Consider the following 27,389-nt stretch of genomic DNA (forward strand, 5'->3'; position numbering starts at 1 on the left):
ACCAGCAAAACCTATGGAAAAAAAAAAATGCTGTGCGCACTAGGCGGATTTTGACAGCTGCATGTTTTGCTGCGGGATTCCTGCAGCAAAAACAATTGCATCTCACTTCTTTTCCACACGTCGCTGCGGGATTTCACTACATTGACTCCAATGTAATCGTGAAATCCCGCAGGGAATAACGCAGGCAGTAAATTCTGTGCGGTTCACTGTGTTTTCCTGCGTTATTCCCTGCGGTATTTCACGGTTTACCTGCGGTAATGTACATCGCTTGCCTGCGGTTTTGCAGGGAAGTGATGTCATTATGACAGGAAGAGGAAGCGGAGCAGAGAGTAAACACACACACACAGATCACAGACACACAGACATCACAGACATACAACACAGACATATAGAACACACATAGAAAGCAAACGGAAATATAGAAAACAAAACACGTGTGCTCTGCCGTATTTTTACCTTCCAGCCGAGATAAGCATAGAGCGGCGGCCCGGTATTCTCAGGCTGGGGAGGGCGAGGGGCAGGGTTTATGTCCCCCGCCTCCCTCCCACCTCCCCCAGCCGAGAATATCAGCCGCAGCTGCCCCGGGACTGTCGCATCCATTATGTGGCAGTACCGGAGTGTCCCCAGCTCTTCCTGCTGCCGTGATGCAGCGGCAGTCAAGGTAATACAAGGAGTTAATGGCGGCGGATTGCTGCCACTAAGTCCAGGCTTGATCATGGCAGCGTCTATGTGACAGCTGACATGATCAACCCATAAGTAAAGTGAAAAAAAACACAAACCGAAAAATCTTTTATTTTAAATAAAACACAAATAAGCCTCGTTCACCCTTTTATTAACCCCTCCCGAAACAAAGCTCTGACGTAATCCACGTCCTGTGATGCTTGCATGCAACCGCGACTGACACTGACACAGCTGAATGCAGTCTCGCAGCGAGACAGACTGCAGAGAGATAACCACAGGGTATTTCCCACGGCCGGTAATGTGAACTCACTACCGACCGTGAGAAATGCAGCGATCTGTCCTCTATCTATCTATCCCTCTATCTATTCTTCTGTCTATTTATCTATCATCTATCTCAGAAGGAAATTTTTTTTTTTCAATGTGCTTTATTGCATTGAATGCAATAAAGCACATGTACCAACCCGCACGCGGCAAAACCGCGGCAATACCACGAACAATACCGCGGTAAAACCGCAGCAAACCGCATGCGGTTTTCGGGTGCGGTTTGCTTCTTTTTTTTACCGCGGGTGCAGTAATCTTACAATGCCTGCGGAATTTTCTTGAGAAAAATCCATTTTCCAGTGCGCACATAGCCTAAATGTCTTAATCCATACTATGTTTGCAGACCAAAAGGCACTGCATATCACCCCAAAAAAACACTGTACCAACAGTGAAGTTTGGAGGTGGGAACATAATTTTGTGGGGCTGTTATTCACCACATGGTACTGACAAACTTTATATCATTGAAGGAAGGATGAATGGACAAATGTACCGAGACATCCTTGATAAACATCTGCTGCCATGTACTGGGATATGACACACAATACTGTGTGGCTGTGTGTTTGGGATAATTAGCCATCTGAAATATCCACCTTTGCTGCTGCTTCATCATCATCACCACCACCGACGAAACAAAGGTGGATATTTCAAAAAGCTAAGGATCCCAAACAAACAGCCAGAAAAACTCTCTAATGGCTTCAGAAAAAAAAAGCAAAGCTGATCGAATGGCCCAGCCAATCACCTGACCTGAATCCAATAGGAACTAAAGCGCAGAGATTATAGAAGGGGCCCAAGGATCCTTCAGGATTTGAAGAGTATTTGTGTGGAAGAATGGTCCAAAATCACACCTGAGCAATGCATGCGACTAGTTTCTCCATACAGGAGGGGTCTTGAAGCGGTGATCACCAACATAGTCTTTTGCAAAAAGTATTAAATACATTTCAGTAAGTGTGATTAATACTTTTTTCAGTGTAATTTCTCATTATTACACATTACTAAGTTTTTGGACATCTATAGTCTGATTTCTTTGCCTGTGTATTGGATGGGTTATTACCGACATCTGGCAAGAAATTCATGGATAGCATCTTTAAAAATATATGTTCTAAGAAAATTAATGACGTGTTCAGTACTTTTTCACCCACTGTGTATTTTCAAAATGTAGGAAATACTGTGATATAGTATACATAACATTTTCATTGTTCCAAAACATAAAAAAAAAAAAAAAAAAAAAAAACGGCATTCCTGAAAATGTCAAAAATAACGAACTTTTGCAATATATCCAGAAACTACTGAAAACAACCTTGCCTAACATGTCAGAATTGGATTTGACTGTAGATAGGGTTCATAGGCTACCTAGACCAAAATTTATATCACAAGACATTCCGAGGGATACCATTCTCAGGATACATTTCTATAAAAACGAAAGAAAAACTATTTGAATACCTAAGACTTCACAAGAGTCTTCCTTCACCCTACAAGAATTTAAAGATTTTTTCGGATTTATCTAAAGAAACCATTCTACAGAGGAAAAGTCTCAATAGTATAACTCAACTACTTAGACAGAACAACATATCATATAGATGGGGATTTCCTACAAAGATCCTAATCCATCATCAAGGAAAGACTTTATCTATCATCTCTGCGAAAGAAGGCGAGAAGATGCTGAAGGATCTTGGACTCGTTACAACTTGATTTATTATTTCTTCTCTAGGCTCATCAATTTAGTTGGACAATATTTATGGTCCACCACCAGGATTTGAAGAACACTTCATTATCACTGGATTTGGATATCCACTCATAAAAGAGGTTGGAGTAAGACATTGGCTGTTGAACTTTACTCCCATCAGGAGTGATTCTTGAAATGGGTTTCATTTCATTTCCATATCAAGATCCTCCAGGAAGACTTTGGGACTTATGTTATACAGTTATGTTTTTCTTGTTTGTATTACTTGTGTTTAACCTTTTTCTTTCCATACAGGAACAAAATAATAGTCAAGTTATATGTTTATACGAATCTAATCTTTGGTTACCCCACACAACATTCGGAATAACCACCTTTTTCAATACTATTGCTAATGACACTTAATCTCTTGACATATAATGTCAGGGGACTAAACAGTCTAAGGAAGAGATTTGCGGTATGGAAATTCCTGAATGAATCAAAGGCGGATGTTGTAGGTCTCCAAGAGACAAAATTTAAAAAGTCTAAACCGCCTTCATTCAACCATAGACGTTTTCCCCACAAATATACTTCCTCAAATGAAAACAAAAAAGGCTGGAGTGGCTATTCTAATTAGAGATTCTGTAACCTTTGAACTTATTACTAAGGTATCTGATAATGCAGGTAGGTATTGCATAATAGTGTGCAAAATCAACAACACAATATATACATTTGTTAATGTATACGCACCAAATAGAGGCCAGATGCACTTCCTTAATAAGTTGCTGACTATTGTCAGAGAAGTTCAGAAGGGGGATTTGATTCTTTTTGGTGATTTTAATATGGTACCAAATGGCATGATAGATTCAACATCTAAAACAAGATATCTTTTACCTACATTAGATAATTGGCTTGAAGACGAAGAATTGGTTGATATGTTCAGGTGCTTAAATACGAGTTCAAGAGAGTATACGTATTATTCTGACTCCCATAAGACTTTTTCAAGAATAGACTTGGTTCTAACTACATTATTTACAATAAATAAATTTAAATATGTAAGCATAGGTCAAAGAACCTGGTCTGACCATTCCCCTGTAAATTATTAGATAATAGTGATAGAATATGGAGGTGCAATTCGTATTTGCTTAGAAACCCAAAATATACTGCAGTAATTGAAGAAGCCCTTAAAAATTATTTCAAGGAAAATGACACAAAGAACATCTCAATTAGCTCTCTTTGGAACGCACATAAAGCGGTCATAAGAGGGATAATGATACAAATTAACAGTAAAGATAAAAAGCAAAAATTGAAGAAATTCAAAAGAAATTTCAGACAAAATTAGGGAAGCTGAACATATACAAATAATAAACCCATCAGAAGCAAATCACTCCCACATTCTGAATCTGAGAATAGAGCTAAATTCTTTACTAACCCAAGAGTACAACAAAGTGACGTTAATAAACAAAACAAATTTTTACCATTCTAATAATAGACCAACAAAATTAATGATGAAAAGAATTAGGCAACAAAGAGTTAAAAGTAGAATACCAGCAATTAAAAATAAAGACAGTATCCTTTGTAAACATCCTAAAGATATTGCAAATTCCTTCGCCAGATACTACCACGATTTAGGGTACCTTCACACTTTAGCGATGCAGCAGCGATCCGACCAGCGATCTGACCTGGTCAGGATCGCTGCAGCATCGCTACATGGTCGCTGGTGAGCTGTCAAACAGGCAGAAATCACCAGCGACCAGTGAACAGCCCCCAGCCAGCAGCGACGTGCAAGCGACGCTGCGCTTGCACGGAGCCGGCGTCTGGAAGCTGCGGACACTGGTAACTAAGGTAAATATCGGGTATGGTTACCCGATGTTTACATTAGTTACCAGCGCACACCGCTTAGCTGTGTGTGCAGAGAGCAGGGAGCCGCGCACACTGAGCGCTGGCTCCTTGCTCTCCTAGCTACAGTACACATCGGGTTAATTAACCCGATGTGTAATGCAGCTACATGTGCAGAGAGCCGGAGCCGGCAGCACAGGCAGCGTGAGAGCTGCGGAGGCTGGTAACTAAGGTAAATATCGGGTAACCACCTTGGTTACCCGATGTTTATCTTAGTTACCAGCCTCCGCAGCTGCCAGACGCCGGCTCCTGCTCCCTGCTCGCTTCATTTGTCGCTCTCTCGCTGTCACACACAGCGATCTGTGTGTCACAGCGGGAGAGCGCCTTTGAAGAAAACGAACCAGGGCTGTGTGTAACGAGCAGCGATCTCGCAGCAGGGGCAAGATCGCTGCTCAGTGTCACACACAGCGAGATCGCTAATGAGGTCACTGCTGCGTCACAAAAAGCGTGACTCAGCAGCGATCTCGGCAGCGAGCTCGCTGTGTGTGAAGCACCCTTATATAACTTGAAAGATAACGATAACCTAATACAACCCACTGAAAAATCAATAAAGGATTTTCTAGATAAAATTGACCTTCCCAAAATTTAAAATAATGATTTAAAATCTTTAAATAAGCTATATACAAAAGAAGAAGTTTTATTAGTCATCAAACAGCTTAAATTAGAGAAATCACCAGGTCCCGACGGGCTAAATAATGAATATTATAAAACATTTGGAGATATATTATCCCCATATCTGACCAGATTAATTAACTACTTATCTATAGAAGGACATATCCCAAAAGAGATGCTTACAGCTAATATTACTATTATCCCAAAAAATAAAGGTGATCCTTTAGACATGTCAAATTATAGGCAGATATCCTTGATTGACACAGATACGAAGTTAATCTCTAAGCTTATTGCAAACCGGCTTCAGAAAATTCTCCCTAATTTGATCCACTTGGATCAGGTGGGGTTTATTAAAGACAGGCAGTCATCTGATGCGACGCGTAAAATTTTGAACCTTGTGGATCTGGTTGAGAAAAATCAGGAGCCTTCTCCGCTCCTTTCATTGGATGCAGAGAAGGCTTTCGATAGGATCCATTGGGGTTACATGATAGCAACCTTGAAAAAAATTTAGATTTAATGGTCAGATATTAAAATTAATATTAGAAATTTATTCCCAATCCACTGCAAAAATCTACGTCAATAACTTCCTCTCTAGTAATTTTTCTATAAACAATGGAACCAGACAGGGCTGCCCACTCTCTCCTTTATTATTTGCCTTAATGATGGAACCGCTAGCTGAAAAAATTAGAGTAAGAGAAAATATAAAAGGTATTTCCACAAATCACGAACAGTATAAAATCACACTATATGCTGACGATGTAATTCTTAGTATAACCGACCCACTAGAGTCACTTAGAAATACAATTAATATTCTGGATGATTTCTCAGCCATATCATATTATAAAATCAATTATTCTAAGTCCCAAATTTTGGGTTATAACATAGACCCTGATTTAAAAGATTGTATTCAGAAGGAATTTGCCTTCAAGTGGGAAACTGAAAAATTGAAATATTTAGGGATATACATTACAAACCCAACCAAAAAAATTGTATCTATGAACATTACCCCATTATTAAACAACATCCAAAATGAATTGAAAAATTTAAAGATGACTGAAGTTTCATGGATGGGAAAGGTCATATCATATAAATCTATTATTTTGCCGAAAATTCTATACCTATTCCGATGTTTAACAACAACAATTCCTAAGCACTGGATCCAGAAACTACAATCTCAGTAATCACTATTCATCTGGCAAAATAAGAAACCTAGAATTTCCCAAAACATTTTATGTAAACATAAGAGGAATGGAGACCTAGGTTTACCGAATATTTACGCTTATTATTTAACTAGTCTCATTAAACAGACCCAAAATAGTCTAATTACTGAATTTAAAAATAGTTGGGTACATATAGAAAAACATTATAATCGAAACATTCCCAAATCAGATATCATTTTGGCCCAACTTTTAAAACACACAAAAAACATTAACTAAATTTCAAACAAGTAAAGCAGAACTATGGGCATGGAAATCCCTATTAAAAACATTGATGAAAGATAATGTACCTTTGGAGGATATTAAATGTTGCCCAATTGAAACAATACAAATTCTGACTCCCAAAATGAACATAATAAAATGGAAACAATACAACATAAACAATTTTCTCGACCTAATAGAAAATAACAAAATCTTGCCCTTCAAAAACATACAAACTAAATTCAACATCCCAAATAAAGAGAAAAAAAATTGGTACCGTATAGAAAATTTTCTTACAAACAAAAAAACCTAGATTTCAGCTTCCTAAACCCCTAATAAATTTATTGAATAATCCATTAAACCAAAATTATTTGGAAAACCAGTAATATATATTCCTTGCTAAATGAAGATTATGAATTTGAGAAAAAGCTAAACCTAAATAATTGGCAGAAAGATTTGCACAAGGAATTCCCTATAAGTACATGGAAACAAGCTCTGGAAACAACTTATGCAACTGCAACCTGTGCTTCTCTTCAGGAGACACATTATAAAGCGTATTCCAGATGGTACTATACCCCTCTAAAGTTGTGCAAGTTTTCTGCTGAAAACTCACCACTATGTTGGAGAGGTTGCGGGAAAAATGGATCCTTTATCCACATTTTCTGGGGATGTCCTTTACTTAAACCCTTATGGAAGAAAGTCAGAGACCTCTTAAAGCAATTGACTACGAAAGATATAAATCTTACTCCAGAATTGGTTATTCTTTCCATAGGGTTAGAAGAATATGAGAAAAAGTATAGATACATTGTCTGTCACATTTTCTTAGTTATTAAGAATTTATTAGCAGCCAACTGGAGAGAAGAAAGAATCCCATCTATTTCAGAAGTTACGGACAGGGTTTCAGCTCATAATTTATATGAGTATAATATTGCGTTAAAAGAAAAAAACTATCAAAAGATATAAAATAAGATGGTCTCTTTGGTCCCAGAAATACATGCCAAACCTTGTTTTGAATTAGTGCCTTGACATTATCTAAATAATATAAATGTAACATGTTATTTCCGAATGTGTTTATATACTGTGCTAAATGAATATGAGTTTATAATCTTGCTTGACTTTGAAACTTAACGAATTGCCTCAACGTCTTCCTCCTTCCCTTTCTCCTCCCCCTTTATATTCCCTAACACCTTCCATTCCCACTTCCCCTCCAATACCGCTTCCTATCCACTTTTAGCCTACCCTTTCTTCCCTTCCTCTTCCCCTTCTTTGTTATTTCAACAATATTTTTAAGAATGCATTTTAAATACTTCAATTACCCCCTCCCCTGTTATTGTAAACCCCTTAAAATTTAATAAAGTATACAAAACATAAAAAAATCATAAAAACAAAGCAACTTTGAAAATACTGTGTATTAAAAATACCCTCCTGTATCTACTGCACATAGAAGTCTTCAAAGCAGCAGACTACAGACCATGTGTACAGGGAGTCTTGTGGGAAGATGGCCATACTCATTGGGGAGAAGTAGGTTGGTATGTAGATGATCTGATGAAAGATTAGATGCAGACATATACCTTTTAGTCTATCTTGGCAACTACTGTCATTTAAACTGGCCACACATGTTAACAAACCCTGGATGAACCAACAACCATCTTTTTGGGAATATTCTTTAGCAGAAAATTAAATTTGTGGCAACAAAACAAACAATCTTCTTAGTCCCTCAATGACAAATTCCAAACGGGTGATTTTCTTTCAGACGAGAACATTGACTCAATGGTTGTTCTGTCGCTCATTGTTACATTTCACCCAACAATTGTCATGGCTGAAATTGAGCATTTCATAAACTGTAGTCTAGTCTTAATTTTATGTGGACCTTGAACTTTACAGTTACTTTACTTGTCTTGTTAAAGGGAATCTGTCCTAATCTGAGAGGAACATGATGAAGGAAAAAGAGACCCTGATTCCAGTGGTGTGTCACTTACTGGGCTGCTTTGTGTAGTTTGATAAAATCACTGTTTAATCAGCAGTAGATTATCATTACAGGACTACTGGTGTGCAGCCAGGTAGTCCAGCGTATTCATGAGCTCTTTATAACTTCTAGATCTGCAGCAGAGAAAACATTGATTTTATCAAAATGACAGAAAAAGCTCAGTAAGTGACACGTTGCTGGAATCAGGGTCTGTGTCTCTACATTTTGCTGCTCTCACATGGGGAGCAAAACCCTGGTGACAGATTCCCTTTAAAAGGGAACCAACCAGCAGGATTTTCATACATGAAATAAAACCAGTACTTTTACTGGTGCTAGAACGCTGAATGTAAGCATACCTTTTATTCTGGGGTTGGATGTTTTATTTCAGAAATATGTGAAAGTAAAGTTTCAGCAATGCACTGCTATTTGATTGAAGGGTGGAACAGGAAGGGAATATTTGGGTCGGCTCTTGCTATCTATTCCCACCCGTCTGTCTGCCTGCGCCGGAATTAATGTCTATGACGGCGACAGGGGGAGGAAGGGCAGCAGACAGGGGCGGGAATACATAGCAAGACCTGATCCACATATTCCCTTCCTGTTGCACCTGTCAATCACATAGCAGTGCATTGTTGGAACTTTACTTATTTCTGAAATAAAACATCCACTCTCTGAACAAAAGCTATGCTTACACTAAGCATCGTAGGGGCCGGTATAGCACTGGCTTTACTTTATATATGAAAATCCTGCTTTTGGGTACCCTTTAAATGGGGTTGGCTGCAGTAAAATGACAAGTCTGCAGTCACTCTATGTGACTGCATACCTGTGAATCCTCACATCGCATGCACAGTGCGCTGTTAGGATTCTCCGCTGTCAGAGCTGGTAACAGAGGCCACATGGCTGCATGTATGCAATATGCAGACTTTTGGACACACTCTGACTAGAAAGGCACACCCACGAGTGATACACTTGCAGTGAGTGAGGCCATGCTCATCTAGTCGGATTCTGTCCGGAAGTCTGCATATCACATTGTGACTGCTGCACACAGTGCCTGCAATATGAGGATTCCCAAGTGACAGTGACTGCAGACTTGTCATTTCTGACCTGACAGCTCCTTTATCTTCAGACAGTAGAAGGGGTGGAGACAAAACATGACACCGCATTTTACTGTCCCAGCAGAATGACTGAGATAACTAATGTCTCATGCTGCTTATTTTTCCTTACAGATGTGAAGCATGGCAATTCTTTCTGCATTTTCACACCTTCTAATGAATAAGGGGTAAAAAGAAACATTAAAAACGGGATTTTTTCTGCCAAGCGACACGTTTTGGTACAGAAATGTCTGCAGCAAGTACTTAACGTGTGCACACGGTTAGGCTTCCTTTACACGCTTTTTCCTTCAGAATCAGCTCTCTTGGCAGTAAAGAAGCAGGTTTTGCAGCTTTTCTTGCTGTGGATTAGGTGTCATTTCTTTACAATATACATAGATAGGTTTATTCACCAAATATGCAGCAATAAGGAGCGGTTCATTTTTTGGGTGCTCATTGCTTTTTATGGTGAAAATATGGTTCAAAAAGCACTGAAAGAAGTGACCTACTGAAATTGTCAAAAACGCAGCAGTGTTCCCAATTCACTCAGGAAAAAAAAAAAGCAATCGTGTACATGAGACAGCGTCTGCTGGTGCTTTAGAAGCAGATGTTCATCTGCAATAAAGCAAAGTGTGAACGTAGCCCTATAGTAGATTTCAGAGTGACTTAGTCCTTACTTGGGCATACAAAGCTTAGCAGGATCTAACATTACATAAAGTAGGAGCTGTCCCCATAGGACTAAACAGCTATGACAGCTTCCTGAGCCGCCATGCCAAAACATTACAGAAAAAGCCTAGCTGACCAGGTTGTAAACATCAGGCATTGTGCTATGTGAATAACTTACTTGTCTAGAAAGTCCTTGTCCACAACAGCACAGATATCTAAGAGGGGGTTTCCCATGCCAAAAAGGAGATTTTCACTGGGGAAAAAACAAAACAGAATAAGCTACAGATGACAGTCATTGCATTGCATACATGGTATATCAAAGCTGGTGACATGGCAATTCTTTCACAATTTTTTGCATATTTTTTCAGGCATGGACTTCAATAAAGTTAGTGAAAAAAGGAAGTAAAACAAAGATTGCAAATTTGCATGCATTTTTACACAGCAGTGAATGTATAGAGACAGATAATGAAAACCAATTTAGCCTCCATGTCAATATGAGCGTCAAAAGGCCCCTGGGCGTCCTTGGGGCGCAATCAATGGGCTCGCTCAGAAAAGCTCACATTGCATTCAAACCAATGTTAGTCAATGATGCACGTCAGATCTGCGAGTTTTTCTTCAGCTCTAAAAGGACGGAGGAAAAAACAAAAATCACAGCATACAGTGGATTGGCAGCGGGTCTCATAACGGGTACCCATACAAGTCTATGGTGCATGTCGCACATCAAAGGATTTTGTACGAAGCATTAAATATATTTCAGTAAGCGTGTTCAATACATTTTTCCTGTGTCATTTTTCATTATTACACAATTTATGGACATCTATGGTTTAATTTATTTGCCTGTGTTGATTGAATGGGTTGGGTTATTGCCGAAATCTGGTGAGAAATTGATTTCAATAGCATCTTTAGGAATATGTTTTCTTTGAGAATTGGTGATGTGTTTAATAGCTATTTCCCCTGCAAATAAGAAATCCTTACACAATGCTCAAAAATATTGCCTCTCGACATAGTGAATGTGGTTGGAGCTTTCACTTCTCACCATGGGAGACATCTGCATTGTTAGTGAATGGGAACATCCCTGTTCACATTGAGAGACTGAAGAACTGCCCTGACCTAGTCCTGCTCAGTAAGCAATCCTATATAAACTAGCTCACGACTGACACACCCAAGCATTAGGAAGAGAACAGTCTCTGAATGTGAACATTAAGGAATAACGTTTGGAACACCATTCTAAAGGCCCCGTCACACTAAGCAACATCGCTAGCAACATCGCTGGTAACGAACAACTTTTGTGACGTTGCTAGCGATGTTGCTGTGTGTGACATCCAGCAACAACCTGGCCCCTGCTGTGAGGTCGTTGGTTGTTGCTGAATGTCCTGGGCCATTTTTTAGTTGTTGCTGTCCTGCTGTGAAGCACAGATCGCTGTGTGTGACAGCGAGACAGCAACAACTAATGTGCAGTGAGCAGGAGCCGGCTTCTGCGGAGGCTGGTAACTAATGTAAACATCGGGTAACCAAGAAGCCCTGTCCTTGGTTACCCGATATTTACCTTTGATACCAGCCTCCTCCGCTCTCACTGCCTGTGCTGCCGGCTCCTGCTCTGTGCACAGATAGCTGCAGCACACATCAGGCAATTAACCCCATGTGTGCTGTAACTAGGAGAGCAAGGAGCCAGCGCTCAGTGTGCGCTGCTCCCTGCTCTGTGCACATTTAGCTGCAGCACACATCGGGTTAATTAACCTGATGTGTGCTGTAACTAGGAGACTGGGGGCTGGTCACTGGTTGCTGGTGAGCTCACCAGCAACTCGTGTAGCCACGCTCCAGCGATCCCTGCCAGGTCAGGTTGCTGGTGGGATCGCTGGAGCGTCGCAGTGTGACAGCTCACCAGCAACCTCCTAGCAACTTACCAGCGATCCCTATCGTTGTTGGGATCGCTGGTAAGTTGCTTAGTGTGACTGGACCTTTAGTCTGAACTGGGTGCAAAAACCTAAAAAAAATCACTATGGGGAGATAAGGTATGCACACCAGTGACTATGGAAGGGGAATACATGAAATAGCAGAAACTGCTGTGTGAATACTGACTTGAAAAATCCAATAGCTATATGTAAGAGTGAAAATGTGAAAAATGGAATCTGCATTACTGCCATGAACATATGAATCAAGAGAAATTTAGCTACTGAATTGATCAATGCAATAGAGCCCCAACACCTGTCTGCAGACTCCCAGTGCCATGCCCGCTCCCATCTCCTTCCGGTACCGCCGCTCCGGGTGTGTGCAGTCTCCCCGGGTACGTATGCCTGCAGGATGCAGGACCTGGCGATGGATCACCTGATGCAGTCACCTGACGCATCAGCTGATCGTAAGTCTCGGGGTGACGCGGCCGGCCAGTTTAACCTATCAGCGGATGCATCAGGAGACTTCATCCCTGATTACCGGCAGCTCCTGCAGCGATCGGACGGGATCAGACTTGCTCTAGGAGCTGCCGGTAATCAGCACATAAGTGAGTATTTTTGTTTTTGCACCAATGCATCTGCTGATTGTATAAACGGCTTTTATACAATCAGCTGATATGTGATGTGATTCAGGCACTTGATCCTGACACATCATCTGATTGCTTTGCCTTCCAGCAAACCGATCAGATGATATTGGATCCGGATTGGACGGCGCGGGACCCTTGACCCAGGATTACTGCGGAGGGGGAGTTCTTTATTTCAATAAAGATGGAGTCACTAATTGTGTTGTGTTTTATTTCTAATAAAAATATTTTTCTGTGTGTTGTGTTTTTTTTATCTTTACTAGAAATTCATGGTGGCCATGTCTAATATTGGCGTGACACCATGAATTTCGGGCTTAGGGCCAGCTGATAATATACAGCTAGCCCTAACCCCATTATTACCCAGTGAGCCACCCGGCATCAGGGCAGCTGGAAGAGTTGGATACAGCGCCAGAAGATGGCGCTTCTATGAAAGCGCCATTTTCTGGGGTGGCTGCGGACTGCAATTCGCAGCGGGGCCCAGAAAACATGGGCACCCTGCACTGTGGATTCCAATCCCCAGCTGCCTAGTTGTACCCGGCTGGACACAAAAATTAGGCAAAGCTCACGTCATTTTTTTTTTTTTTTAATTATTTCATGAAATTCATGAAATAATTAAAAAAAAGGGCTTCTCTATATTTTTGGTTCCCAGCCGGGTACAAATAGGCAGCTGGGGGTTGGGGGCAGCCCGTACCTGCCTGCTGTACCCGGCTAGCGTACAAAAATATGGCGAAGCCCACGTAATTTTTTTTGTTTGGGGGGGCAAAGAAATCCTGCATACAGTCCTGGAAGGAGCATGCTGAGCCTTGTAGTTCGACAGCTGCTGTCTGCTCTCCTGCATACACTATTGGATGGAGGATGCTGAGCCTTGTAGTTCGACAGCTGCTGTCTGCCCTCCTGCATACACTATTGGATGGAGGATGCTGAGCCTTGTAGGTCTGCTCCCCCTGACTCTCCCTCCAGCATACAGTCCTGGATGGAGTATGCTGAGCCTTATAGTTCTGCAGCTGTCTGCTCTCCTGCATACACTAGTGGAGAATGAAGAACATATTGAAGAAGGAAATGACATCAGACCTTTTTTTTTTGTTCACTTCTAAAAAACGCATAAAGACGCAGTGAGCAAAAACGCAGCAAAACGCAGCAAATAACGCAACAAATAGCGGCAAAAACGCGTGCGTCCCTTTTGTCACGTGATAGGGGCGTATTCAAAATACTATCACGTGACAAAAGGGACGTCATCCCTGGAAGCAGCCCATACAGTCTACCATGTACCCTGAGCACAGTGTGACCGCTTGTGAGGTTTGCACGCTCACGAGATTATGAGCGGGTACTTGCTGATAACAATCACAGCCCCGCCCATAATCACTTGCCTGCGCACACGTCACCAGCGGTCACACTGCTCAGTCCCGTGAGACTGGCACTGGGCATGTGCGGGGATGGCTGGAGCAGTGGGCGGTGCATCAGCTATGGAAAGGAGCGATGGGGGGCGGCATACAGGACCAGGAGGCAGAATAACGGACGCTAGAAAGCCCGCCCCCGTGTCACATTTACAGTATCTGAATACAAAAAGGTACCACTTTATAAAGTCTTTATTTTGGTCTCACATGGGGTACAATAATAACAGGGACCTTTCTAGAATGCAGCCCAGGAGCTACAGAGGGGGAATCTTTTACGTTTTGGGCAAAATTTCTGCTGACAGGTTCCCTTTAATACCTTTATTTTTAATGGGCATTCAACAATTTATTTTTCTCCTGAGCTCCGCTGGCCTCTCCAGGCCTGCCGCTCTCCTGAGCTCCGCCGGCCTGCCGCTCTCCTGAGCTTCGCCGGCCTCTCCAGGCCTGACGCTCTCCTGAGCTCCGCCGGCCTCTCCAGGCCTGCCGCTCTCCTGAGCTCTGCCGGCCTGACGCTCTCCTGAGCTCCGCCGGCCTCTCCGGGCCTGACGCTCTCCTGAGCTCCGCCGGCCTCTCCGGGCCTGACGCTCTCCTGAGCTCCGCCGGCCTCTCCGGGCCTGACGCTCTCCTGAGCTCCGCCGGCCTCTCCGGGCCTGACGCTCTCCTGAGCTCCGCCGGCCTCTCCGGGCCTGACGCTCTCCTGAGCTCCGCCGGCCTCTCCGGGCCTGACGCTCTCCTGAGCTCCGCCGGCCTCTCCGGGCCTGACGCTCTCCTGAGCTCCGCCGGCCTCTCCGGGCCTGACGCTCTCCTGAGCTCCGCCGGCCTCTCCGGGCCTGACGCTCTCCTGAGCTCCGCCGGCCTCTCCGGGCCTGACGCTCTCCTGAGCTCCGCCGGCCTCTCCGGGCCTGACGCTCTCCTGAGCTCCGCCGGCCTCTCCGGGCCTGACGCTCTCCTGAGCTCCGCCGGCCTCTCCGGGCCTGACGCTCTCCTGAGCTCCGCCGGCCTCTCCGGGCCTGACGCTCTCCTGAGCTCCGCCGGCCTCTCCGGGCCTGACGCTCTCCTGAGCTCCGCCGGCCTCTCCGGGCCTGACGCTCTCCTGAGCTCCGCCGGCCTCTCCGGGCCTGACGCTCTCCTGAGCTCCGCCGGCCTCTCCGGGCCTGACGCTCTCCTGAGCTCCGCCGGCCTCTCCGGGCCTGACGCTCTCCTGAGCTCCGCCGGCCTCTCCGGGCCTGACGCTCTCCTGAGCTCCGCCGGCCTCTCCGGGCCTGACGCTCTCCTGAGCTCCGCCGGCCTCTCCGGGCCTGACGCTCTCCTGAGCTCCGCCGGCCTCTCCGGGCCTGACGCTCTCCTGAGCTCCGCCGGCCTCTCCGGGCCTGACGCTCTCCTGAGCTCCGCCGGCCTCTCCGGGCCTGACGCTCTCCTGTGCTCCGCCGGCCTCTCCGGGCCTGACGCTCTCCTGAGCCCCGTCGGCCTCTCCAGGCCTGACGCTCTCCTGAGCTCCGCCGGCCTCTCCAGGCCTGACGCTCTCCTGAGCTCCGCCGGCCTCTCCAGGCCTGACGCTCTCCTGAGCTCCGCCGGCCTCTCCAGGCCTGACGCTCTCCTGAGCTCTGCCGGCCTCTCCAGCGCTGCTGCTTTCCAGCTTTAAGGCTATATGCGCACACTGCATCTTTTTTTGAGTGAATCATGAGCGCATCTTTTTCCTGTGGTCACAGAAAATGCAGCTTGTAGCCCAAAAAAACGCATGATGTTTTGTCACGATTTTGTTAATGCGTTTTTTTAAAGGACAAACAAATATGATAGGATAATTGATGGATAGCTATAATAGATATGCAAAAAGTAGATAGAAAGAATAGATAGAAACAACATATAGAATAGATAGAAAGAAAGAACATAGTATAAATAATAAGAAAGGATAGAAACAAATAACAGAATAGCTTGATAGAGCGATAGCTAGCTTGGTCAGCTGTTTTTTAAATAATTTTTTGGGGGTAGTTTTGGAAGTAAATAAAGTGGTGAAAGAGGGTGTTTTTTTGTCTTATTTCAAAAAAGGGATTTTTTTGGGTGTTTATTTACTTGCACTTACAGATTAGTTTTGTTATTTTAGCTGTTTACAAAAACATGTTCAGAAATACAATTATATATATAATATGGGCTGAAAGTGCACACTCCCAGCTGAAATATGAGAGTTTTCACATCCAAATCGGAGAAAGGGTTTAGGAATCATAGCTCTGTAATGCATAGCCTCCAAATTTCAAGGGACCAAAAGTAATTGGACAAGGGACTCTAAGGGCTGCAATTAACTCTGAAGGCGTCTCCCTCGTTAACCTGTAATCAATTAAGTAGTTAAAAGGTCTGGGGTTGATTACAGGTGTGTGGTTTTGCATTTGGAAGCTGTTGCTGTGACCAGACAACATGCGGTCTAAGGAACTCTCAATTGAGGTGAAGCAGAACATCCTGCGGCTGAAAAAAAAGAAAAAATCCATCAGAGAGATAGCAGACATGCTTGGAGTAGCAAAATCAACAGTCGGGTACATTCTGAGAAAAAAGGAATTGACTGGTGAGCTTGGGAACTCAAAAAGGCCTTCGGCGTCCACGGATGACAACAGTGGTGGATGATCGCCGCATACTTTCTTTGGTGAAGAAGAACCCGTTCACAACATCAACTGAAGTCCAGAACACTCTCAGTGAAGTAGGTGTATCTGTCTCTAAGTCAACAGTAAAGAGAAGACTCCATGAAAGTAAATACAAAGGGTTCACATCTAGATGCAAACCATTCATCAATTCCAAAAATAGACAGGCCAGAGTTAAATTTGCTGAAAAACACCTCATGAAGCCAGCTCAGTTCTGGAAAGTATTCTATGGACAGATGAGACCAAGATCAACCTGTACCAGAATGATGGGAAGAAAAAAAGTTTGGAGAAGAAAGGGAACGGCACATGATCCAAGGCACACCACATCCTCTGTAAAACATGGTGGAGGCAACGTGATGGCATGGGCATGCATGGCTTTCAATGGCACTGGGTCACTTGTGTTTATTGATGACATAACAGCAGACAAGAGTAGCCGGATGAATTCTGAAGTGTACCGGGATATACTTTCAGCCCAGATTCAGCCAAATGCCGCAAAGTTGATCGGACGGCGCTTCATAGTACAGATGGACAATGACCCCAAGCATACAGCCAAAGCTACCCAGGAGTTCATGAGTGCAAAAAAGTGGAACATTCTGCAATGGCCAAGTCAATCAGTAGATCTTAACCCAATTGAGCATGCATTTCACTTGCTCAAATCCAGACTTAAGACGGAAAAACCCACAAACAAGCAAGACCTGAAGGCTGCGGCTGTAAAAGGCCTGGCAAAGCATTTAGAAGGAGGAAACCCAGCGTTTGGTGATGTCCATGGGTTCCAGACTTAAGGCAGTGATTGCCTCCAAAGGATTCGCAACAAAATATTGAAAATAAAAATTTTTTTTTGGGTTTGGTTTATTTGTCCAATTACTTTTGACCTCCTAAAATGTGGAGTGTTTGTAAAGAAATGTGTATAATTCCTACAATTTCTATCAGATAATTTTGTTCAAACCTTCAAATTAAACGTCACAATCTGCACTTGAATTCTGTTGTAGAGGTTTCATTTCAAATCCAATGTGGTGGCATGCAGAGCCCAACTCGCGAAAATTGTGTCACTGTCCAAATATTTCTGGACCTAACTGTGTAAATATATATATATATATATATATATATATATATGGGATCCCCCATTTTGCCTATCCAGCTGGTTATGAAAAATAGAGGGGATCCCATGCTTTTTTTTTCTTTTAATTATATTTTTTTTTTTAACAAAACAATGACATGAGGTCCCCCACATTTTTCTAAAACCAGCCAAGGTACAGCAGACAACTGGGGGCTGATATTAGGGTGGGAAGGGCCATGGTTATTTGGCCATTTCTAGCCTTAGAATAGCAGCCTGCAGCCGCCCCAGAAGTGACACATCCATTAGACACACCAATTCTGTTGATGGACCCGGCTCTTCCCGTTGCCCTGGTGCGATGGCAATCGGGGTAATAAGGAGTTAACGGCAGTCCACAGCTGCCACTAAGTCTTAGATTAGTAATGGAAGGTGTCTAGGTGACCCTCCCATCACTAATCTGTAAGTGAAAGTAAATAAACACAAACACCCAAAAAATCCTTTATTTGAAATAAAATACAAAAAAGCACCCTATTCAACAACTTAACACGAAAAACACTCCTGCAGGTCCGACATAATCCTCATGAGTTCTCTCTATGCTTCCAGCACTACTACATCTGAACTGACACTGAGCGGCCATACAAAATGACTGCTCGCTGTGAGGTTCAGGCAGCGACTTAAGTGAGCCGCGCCCTCAGCGGTGATGTCACTCAGGTGATTTGAGGTCATAGGTGGAGGACTCGAGCTGTTGCCGTGGTTAACTTGAGTGACGTCACCACTGATCGCACGGCTCACTCAGTGTCTGCTTGAACCTCACAGCTGGCAGTCATGCTCTATGGTGCTCGCTGTGTGCTTCAGATGTATTATTATAACAGCATAACCAAATTGAATCAAAATTGTTTAAAGAGCATAAAATGTCAACCTCTATTAATATAAATATTAAAAAAAGAAAAAAAACATTGTTTTTTTTCTTCAAATATTGCAATCTGCTCACTAAGCCACCAGAGCTAACAGTCTACTCAGTTGGGTCCAGTTATATATCAACTGCCCAACAAATCAATTATAACCTAGACAAGGTCACTATGATGGCCACAAATAGTCCTACAAAAAACACATGAAAAAAAACACAATAGACAGAACAAAACACTGTGATATTGCTAAAAAAAAAAAAAAAAGCACTGGACAGTGGTCCTATTAGAAAAACCTAGCAAAACAAACTTATTAAACCCAAATAAATATATGTTTACTCCATAAGGTGCTGACAGTAGTCAGACATAGAAGGAGAACATATCATGGTATATGGACAAGGAATGATCTCACCGCGTCCTTCTATGCCAGGGTATGCAGGGTCTCCATCGGAGTTCTGGGTCCAGAGTCCTGGTCCAGTCCTAACTGTCCCCATTAGCTCCTGGAGAACCAAAATCAAGAATAACTGCTACCCCAAGCGCCCGTCCTAACAAGGACGGTCTACAGCTAAATCTATCAAGCTGGACCCCTATAATGACCCTATCTGCGTCCCGACGCGTTTCATCCTTCGTGACTCCTCAGGGGATATAATGCTTCATATAGATTAGGTCCTTATAACCAGCTATCATTCACCCATAGTGCTAGAGTGCATCTAGCATCTTATTTTGGTTCTCCAGATTTGTTGGGCAGCTGATATATAACTGGACCCAACTGAGTACTGTTAGCTCTGGTGGCTTAGTGAGCAGATTGCAATAATTGGGGAAAAAAAACAATTTTTTTTTTAATATTTATATTAATAAAGGTTGAAATGTTATGATGCCCTTTAAACAACTGTACTACAGACGTAGCAGTGCTGGAAGAGTCGTGGGACTTTGTGTGGATTACGTTGTGCCTGCAGGGGTGTTTTTGAGGTTGATAGAGTGGTGAAAGAGGCTGTTTTTTGTCTTTTAATCCAAATAAAGAATTATTTCAGTGTTTGCGTTTATTTATTTTCACTTACAGATTATTGATGGGGGGTCTAATTGGCTCACCCCATTCTTAATCTAGACTTGAGGGTGCTTTACATGCTGCGACATCGCTAACGATATATCGTCGAGAACACGTCGTTAGTGCCGCACATCCGACGTCGTTTGCGACATTACAGCATGCGACACCTAGGAGCGACGATCAACGATTGCAAAAACGTCAAAAATCGTTGATATGTTGCTCCTTTTCATAATATCATTGGCTGCTGCTGGTACGATGTTGTTCGTCGTTCCTGCGGCACCACACATTGCTATGTGTGACACCGCAGGAACGACGAATATCTCCTTATCTGCGTCCACCGGCAATGAGGAAGGAAGGAGATGGGCGGGATATTCCGCCCGCTCATCTCCGCCCCTCCGCTTCTATTGGATGGCTGCCGCGTGACGTCGCTGTGACGCCGCATGAACTGCCCCCTTAGAAAGGAGGCGGTTTGCCGGCCAGAGCGACGTCACAGGGAAGGTAAGTCCGTGTGACGGGTGTTAGCGATGTGCGCCACGGGCAGCGATTTGCCAGTGTCGCACAACCGACGGGGGTGGGTACGCTCGCTAGCAAGATCGCAGCGTGTAAAGTGCCCTTTAGTGTCAGTTGTGGGCTACCATTAACTCCCTATTACCCCGACTACCACCGCACCAGCCACATAGACTTTATATGGGGACCGGCATTTGGCCAGATACCAGGGATCAATCCCCTGCCGACCTGAGTCTGTGGGGGATTGAACTGCCAGTCCTCTGAAACGCAGCGACAAAATACAAAACGAACTGACATGCTGCATGTTGGCTGTGTCTTCAAAAATGCAGCCAAAAAAAGATGCATTGTGCGGACAGCAAAATAGAAATTTCATAGACACTGCTGAGGGAAGGAAATGCATGCATTTAGGGGCATCTTTTGTGACCACAAACTTCACAAAAAATGCACCAAAAACGCAGTAAAAGATGTAGCGTGCGCATATAGCCCAACATTGACTCTCCCAAACTCAGGGCTCTCCAGCGCAGCTACTCTCCTGTGCACTAGCATTGAAGGGAACAAATTTGCACCTTTATTACTGAGGACATAATTTAAGATTAGGACGGCACAGGAAAAAAAAAAAAAAAAAAAAAGGTAAAGCTGTTCTAGAATCAGTGAACAAAAGCTACTGCAGAAGGTCCGCAGTTTATATAAAAAAATTTGACAAGGTCTTCTTTAAGTTCGACCTCTCATTTCTGGGTTCATTCAAGGACTTTTCGCTTATTAGTGCAGATGTCAGTAAGGATTTATGGAATCCTATCGCAAATAAAAGAGGTAAGATACTTGTTAAGTTAAACCTCTTCAAATATACGGTAAAAAGGGCATTATAGTATTAATTAACACCCTGATTTTCATAGATTTGGGAGAGTGTAAAAAAAAAAAAGAAAGATAAAGATGGTTTATGAGTAATACATACCACCAGAACACCAACGTTCAATGTAATTCCATGAGCTGTTAATAATTTCCACAGGTCACAGACATGCCACGCACCCAAGACAAACAAACTATTCTTGGCCTCCATTCACTAGTTTCCCACTGCTCATTACCAGGTTGATGTACAATAGAGAAAGTCAGAAAATATTCCTACAAATTAAATGGGAATCAAAGAGATTTGATATAAATGATTTAGCTACTCAAAGTGCACTTGTCACCAGTCTGCCCTCGTAAGAGAGTGGGCAGCCCCAGATTGGTCATTTTTGTAATATCAAAATGGCTCCTAAGGGTGCTTTCACACATTAGTTTTTTTGCATCAGGCCCAATCCGGCTGAAAAACCTATGCAACGGATGCGGCGAAAAAAACGGATCCGTTGCATAAGTTTTTCCATGCGGCCCGTCTGTTTTTTGACGGATGCGGCTTGATACTGAGCATGCGCAGTTCAAAAAACCACATCCGGCGGATGGATGCGGTTTTTGACACAGGACGCCGCATCTGGCGTCCATAAGCTTGCATTGTAAATTGCGCCGCATTGTGCCGAATACGGCGCAATGCGTTTTTTTCGCCGCACACAAAAACGTGGCAGGCAATGTTCCATCCGGCCGCTGCATGGGCTAAATATGCCGCATCTGGCAAAAACCGGACGCAACGCAAGGCTATGCGACACAATACGGCGCTAATGCAAATCTATGCGGAAAAAACGCAACCGGCAGCAAAAAAAAAAACAAAAAACTGTTGCGTTTTTTCTGCAAAGCGCCGTATTGTGCCGCTCAGCAAAAACCGGGTGTGTGAAAGCAGCCTTAGTGTCGCTGATGACCTCTATGCAACCTAACATTCTAACAAAATAGGCCTGAACTTCAGGGTTGTGGGGTCCCGATATGCAGAGCAGGGCCCCACAACCCTCATAAAAGTGTGGGGCTGCCCAGTCTTTCATATAGGGCTCATTGAGTCGAGTGTACAAATCGGACATGTGCTGCCTGACCTTTGATCCGATAGCACACTGACATATTATTCATTAAGGCTATGTGCCCACGTTGCGTTCTGTTACACAGCATGTAAGTCACTGCATGTGCGTCTCAGAATGCAGCCAAAAAGCTGCGTTCTGAGACGCATTGTAACTGCAGAATTCCTGCTGAATTCATGCGTTCTGGATGCTTCCAGAACGCACATTTTTGACAGTGCGGTCCCACTCGGCTCTTCTGCATCCCCATAGACTTGCAGCAGAGCCAAGTGGGAGCGCACTGTCAAAAAGAGCTTGGCTGGCTGTGAGACAGAGCCGCACGATTAGAATGAACTCGGATGAACTTTACCCGACTTCATTGTGATCGCGCGGCTCTGTGCGTGTGCCACAGCTTGATTTGCGATCACAGGTGAAGGACTCACCGGTGACCGCAAATCTCCTGAGTGACTGAAGTGAGCCACGCGATCACCAGTGCCGTCACTCAGGTTACCCACGGCCAGCTCGAGTCCTCCACCCGAGACCAGTCTCCGCTGACAGTGCGACTCACTTCAGTTTCTGCGTGGAGCTGACAGGAGCGGCGGTGTTCTACGGCCGCTCCTGTCAGATTTATGTAGCAGAGCTGGATGCGTCGTGGGACCTCGTGAGGATTACGCCAGACCTGTAGGGGTGTTTGGGGATTTTAATAAAGTGGTGAAAGAGGGTGTTTTTTTGTCTTTTATTTCAAATAAAGGATTTTTTGGGTGTATGTGTTTATTTACTTTCACTTACCGGTTAATCATTGGGGGTGTCTTATAGACGCCTGCAATGATTAACGTAGGACTTATTGGCAGCTATGGGCTGCCATTAACTCCTTATTACTCAGATTGCCACCGCACCAGGGCAATTCTGGATGAGTCGGGTAGAGTCCCGGGACTGTCGCATCTAATCGATGCGACAATTCCGGTAGGCTGCTGGCTGATATTTTTAGGCTGGGGGGCTCCCCATAACGTGGGGCTCCCCATCCTGAGAATACCAGCCTTCAGCCGTGTGGCTTTATCTTGACTGGTATCAAAATTGGGGGCGACCGCACGCTTTTTTTTTTAATTATTTATTTTACTGTACTACATAGACCCGCCCACCGGCGGCTGTGATTGGTTGCAGTGAGACAGTCGTCACTCAGCGTGGAGGCGTGTCTGACTGGAACTAATCATAGGCGCCGGTGGGCGGGGAAAGCTGGGAATACCAGATTGAATAATGAGCGGCCGGCATTTTCAAAAACTGGAGAAGCCGCCGCAGTATGACAGCCGTGCAGCGCCGCGCCGGTGTTCGGTCAGTGATCGGTGAGTATGAGAGAGGGGGGGAGAGGGATAGACCGACAGAGAGAGAGAGGCCGATCGACAGAGAGAGAGAGACCAACAGACAGACAGAGACAGACCGACATTGCAACCAAAACGCACAAAAGTGACATGTTGCTTTTTAGAACGCATCGTCTTGGCAGCAGCCGAAACGCTGCATTCTAAAACGCAACGTGCGCACGGATTATGCACAATCTTCATAGATTGTGCTGGGGACGCAGGACGCATGCAGTTACGCTGAAGTGCAATACGCAGCGTAACTGCGTGCAAATACGCAACGTGCGCACATAACCTAAGGCTGTTGAGATGAACGCCATTTCTCTTTTTCAGAATGGCCCGTGAAAAAGAAATTGAAACATGCACTATTTTCTTGTATATATCGGATGAGACACACCTGCTCAAGTCTATGACTGTGTAAAGAAACATCAGATCTTACACAGGACATCCCTATGACTGCCGACTTTTACAGATACATTTCTATTATAAACTTAGGAAACTGTATTTCATCATATACATTTTTAGAAGTAGATGTTAGAAAATAAATCACACATGGACATAAAAAACCGACACATATAAAAATCATTTTAGTTGTGTGGATGAAACTCAAAGGATTTTTCATACGCTCATCTGCGGCAGGCCTAAAGGGAACCTGTCAGCTTAATCAGGCTGCTCAAACCATGGGCAGCATGCATCAGAGCCCAGCCGGACCTTCCAACTATATAAAGGCTTTCAAAGAAAAATAGACTTTTATTTAATTGCAGCCAGACTCAGTTTCATGCTCCCCATAATTTGGGCAGCATTAATCAGCGGTAAAAAATTTAAGACACTGCAAGACACTTCATTATAGACAGCGGAGACCCCCAGAATAGAGCAGACAGAAGAAAGAAGACCCCCGCAGTCATACTCGCCAGACGCCAACCAGGAGCAGGTGAGCACATCAAGGTCCTGCGGCGGAAAACATACACACACAAATCAAATCACACACACACACACACGAGAATGCGTGGACTGACACACACTACAGATCACATCCACACACTCACCACATCGAGCGATATCGCTTGCTTCTCGGCGCGTGTAAGGACTTGCGACGCTGTGCAGTGGATCTTCGAGAACCTGCGGGAGGATCACATGGCCGGAAGCACGTGGTATCTTCGGATGCTGCGAGTGTGTGCGCGCGATTGTACAGGTATGTGCAATATCGTGAGTGTGTGTGTATGCTGTCTGATGTGTGAGTGTGTGTTTTGATGTGTGAGTGTCGGCTGGACGCAGGAGAAGACGGCGTGCAGCCCAGCTGCCTGGAGCGCCCACTGGAGATCACAGAGAGGAATGATGTGGAATCTGATGTGTGTGAGTATGCTATCTGATGTGTGAGTGTGATCTGATGTATGTGTGTCGGACAGATGCAGGGGAGGTGTGCAGCACAGAGATCCCATGGAGGAATGATATGGAATCTGATGTGTGTGTATCTGATGTGTGAGTGTGTGTGTATATGAGTGTATTCTATCTGATGTGTGAGTGTAGGTGTATGTGTGTGTATGCTATTTGATGTGTGAGTGTGTGTTCTGATGTACTGTATGTGTGTTAATAAGACAAAGGGGAGGGCGACATGCTTTGAGATCTGGGAGCCATACAGATGCCTGGGGCTGGTATGTATGATGATCCTGGGAAGGGGGAGGGGGGTGTCTGCTTTTTGAGAGGGGTAAACTTACCCCAAATCATGTCTCCTTGAGAATAAGACACCCCCTGAAAATAAGACCTAGTGCTTTTTTCGGGGCAAAAAAAATATAAGACTGTCTTATTTTTGGGGAAACGGTATCTGCAAGGTTGGTCCTCAAATGTTTAAATGTTTGACAACAGATCAGAGAAGCATGCGAGTGAACACTTCCGGGTCCAATTGTCAGCGTTTCTGGACTGATAAGAAATCCTGGATCGACTGGTTACTATGGATGAGACCTGGATTTATTTGTATGACCCTAAAAACAAGGAGCAGTCAAAAGAGTGGAGGGCACAGTGGTTCTCCTTGTCCAAAGATGTTCAGGGTGCAAAAATCAGCCACTAAGGTGATGGTGTCTGTGTTCTGGGATAAGGAGGGCGTGCTGCTAGTGGACTCCCTTCAAAAAAGTTCCACCATCAATGCAAGGTATTACATTGAACTTTTGGACCAATTGAAGGCAGCTCTGAAGGCCAAAAGGCGCGGCAAGCTGCCCAAAGGAATCTGACAAGGCCTCCGCTCACACTGCACAAGCAACCATGGCAAAACTGGCAGAGCTGGGCTTCCAGCTGGTTGACCACCCACATTATTCACCAGATCTAGCTCCCTCCGACTTTCTTCTATTTCCAAACCTAAAGAAACACCTCAAGGGTACCAACTTTCACACCATTTCTGATGCCATGGCTGCTACGGATGCATGGTTTGAGGCACAACCAAAATCCTTCTTTTTGTTAGGCTTACAGAACTTGGAATACTGATGTAAGAAGAGTGTTGACCTCAGTGGGGAGTATGTGGAACAAATGTAAAGTTTCATCATCCTATGGCTTTACCCAGAAAGAGAAAGAGAAAGACTTATCAGTAGACCCTCGTACATGTGAGTGAAATCTGGCAGATTGCATTTAAATCAAAACTTATCTGTCCATGTGCCAGGTATAAAGAAATGACTGCAAGGTGAAATGGTAATGTCACCCATTCCCGGTAGACTGTAAGCCCTCACGGACAGGGTCCTCTCTCCTCCTATACCAGTCTATTTTGTACTGTTAATGATTGTTGTACGTAAACCCTCTTTCGCTTGTAAAGCACAATGGAATAAATGGCACTATAATAATAATAATAATTACTGAGATAGGAGATGACGGATGTTACAGATAGGACAATGTAAGGTAGTCAGGAGGGAGGAGCTTGAGGCAGAACTCCTCCCTTACACATAACCATATTAGTTGTAAAAGTCATCTCTGTAATATAACAATGAATCCAAATTTTACCCCGAAATGATATATTACAAAGTTACTTATTTTCACGTGTACTATTAATTTGTGATAAAAAAAATACGGTAAAAGGATGGGTACTCTTTAAAATTGGATGCTAATATTTAACCTACACCTTCACTACAATTTTAGTAAAGCCAACATACTACATCATCCTACTCAGGAAGCATGAGGAGACCTTAAAAGGGCTGTCCACTACTCAGATAAGTGATTTATCCTTAAAAAAAATAAAACTGATGGGGATCCGAAGAACTGAAATTTGAAGCCCCCCCCACCCCCAAAAAAAATGTTTTTAAAAAATTCACTTATGTACATGTAATGTTTCAACCTTTAGAGGGTTTTAGACACCCAACACCCCTACCAGACAGCTATTTACAGCACTAGCCAGATGCGATCAGGATACAACGGCTCTGTACATTGTGTAATAACCATTCTTAGGTACTGCTGCTCCTATTGGTGTGTAAGGGAGCCGAGGTGCAGAAACTAATGCGGGCGTCACACGAGACGATCTATCGTGTGATATGTCGTCGGGGTCACGGTTTTCGTGATGCACATCCGCCATCGTTTACGACGTCGTCCCGTGTGACACCTACGAGTGACGCAGAACGTTCGCAAATCGTGTATCGTTGACACATTGTTTATTTTTAAAAAAACGTTTATTTTTCTTTGCACCGGTTGTTCATCGTACCCGGGGCAGCACACATTGCTCTATGTGACACCACGGGAACGATGAACACAGCTTACCTGCATCCCACGGCACCCGCCGGCTATGCGG

General features: G+C 43.9%; 1 protein-coding gene across 2 annotated transcripts in view; it reads right to left on the reverse strand.

Moving 5' to 3' along the window:
• Positions 1-27,389, reverse strand: part of ADK (adenosine kinase) — a 639,077-nt gene that overhangs the window by 528,143 nt on the left and 83,545 nt on the right. For both annotated transcript variants that reach the window (XM_075347320.1, XM_075347321.1), the window contains exon 2: positions 10,484-10,558. In XM_075347320.1, coding sequence (XP_075203435.1) covers positions 10,484-10,558 — 75 coding nt within the window. The remainder of the gene's footprint in view (positions 1-10,483; positions 10,559-27,389) is intronic.

This window comes from Anomaloglossus baeobatrachus, chromosome 5 (genome assembly GCF_048569485.1).
Source record: "Anomaloglossus baeobatrachus isolate aAnoBae1 chromosome 5, aAnoBae1.hap1, whole genome shotgun sequence".
In the NCBI taxonomy this organism is placed as follows: domain Eukaryota; kingdom Metazoa; phylum Chordata; class Amphibia; order Anura; family Aromobatidae; genus Anomaloglossus; species Anomaloglossus baeobatrachus.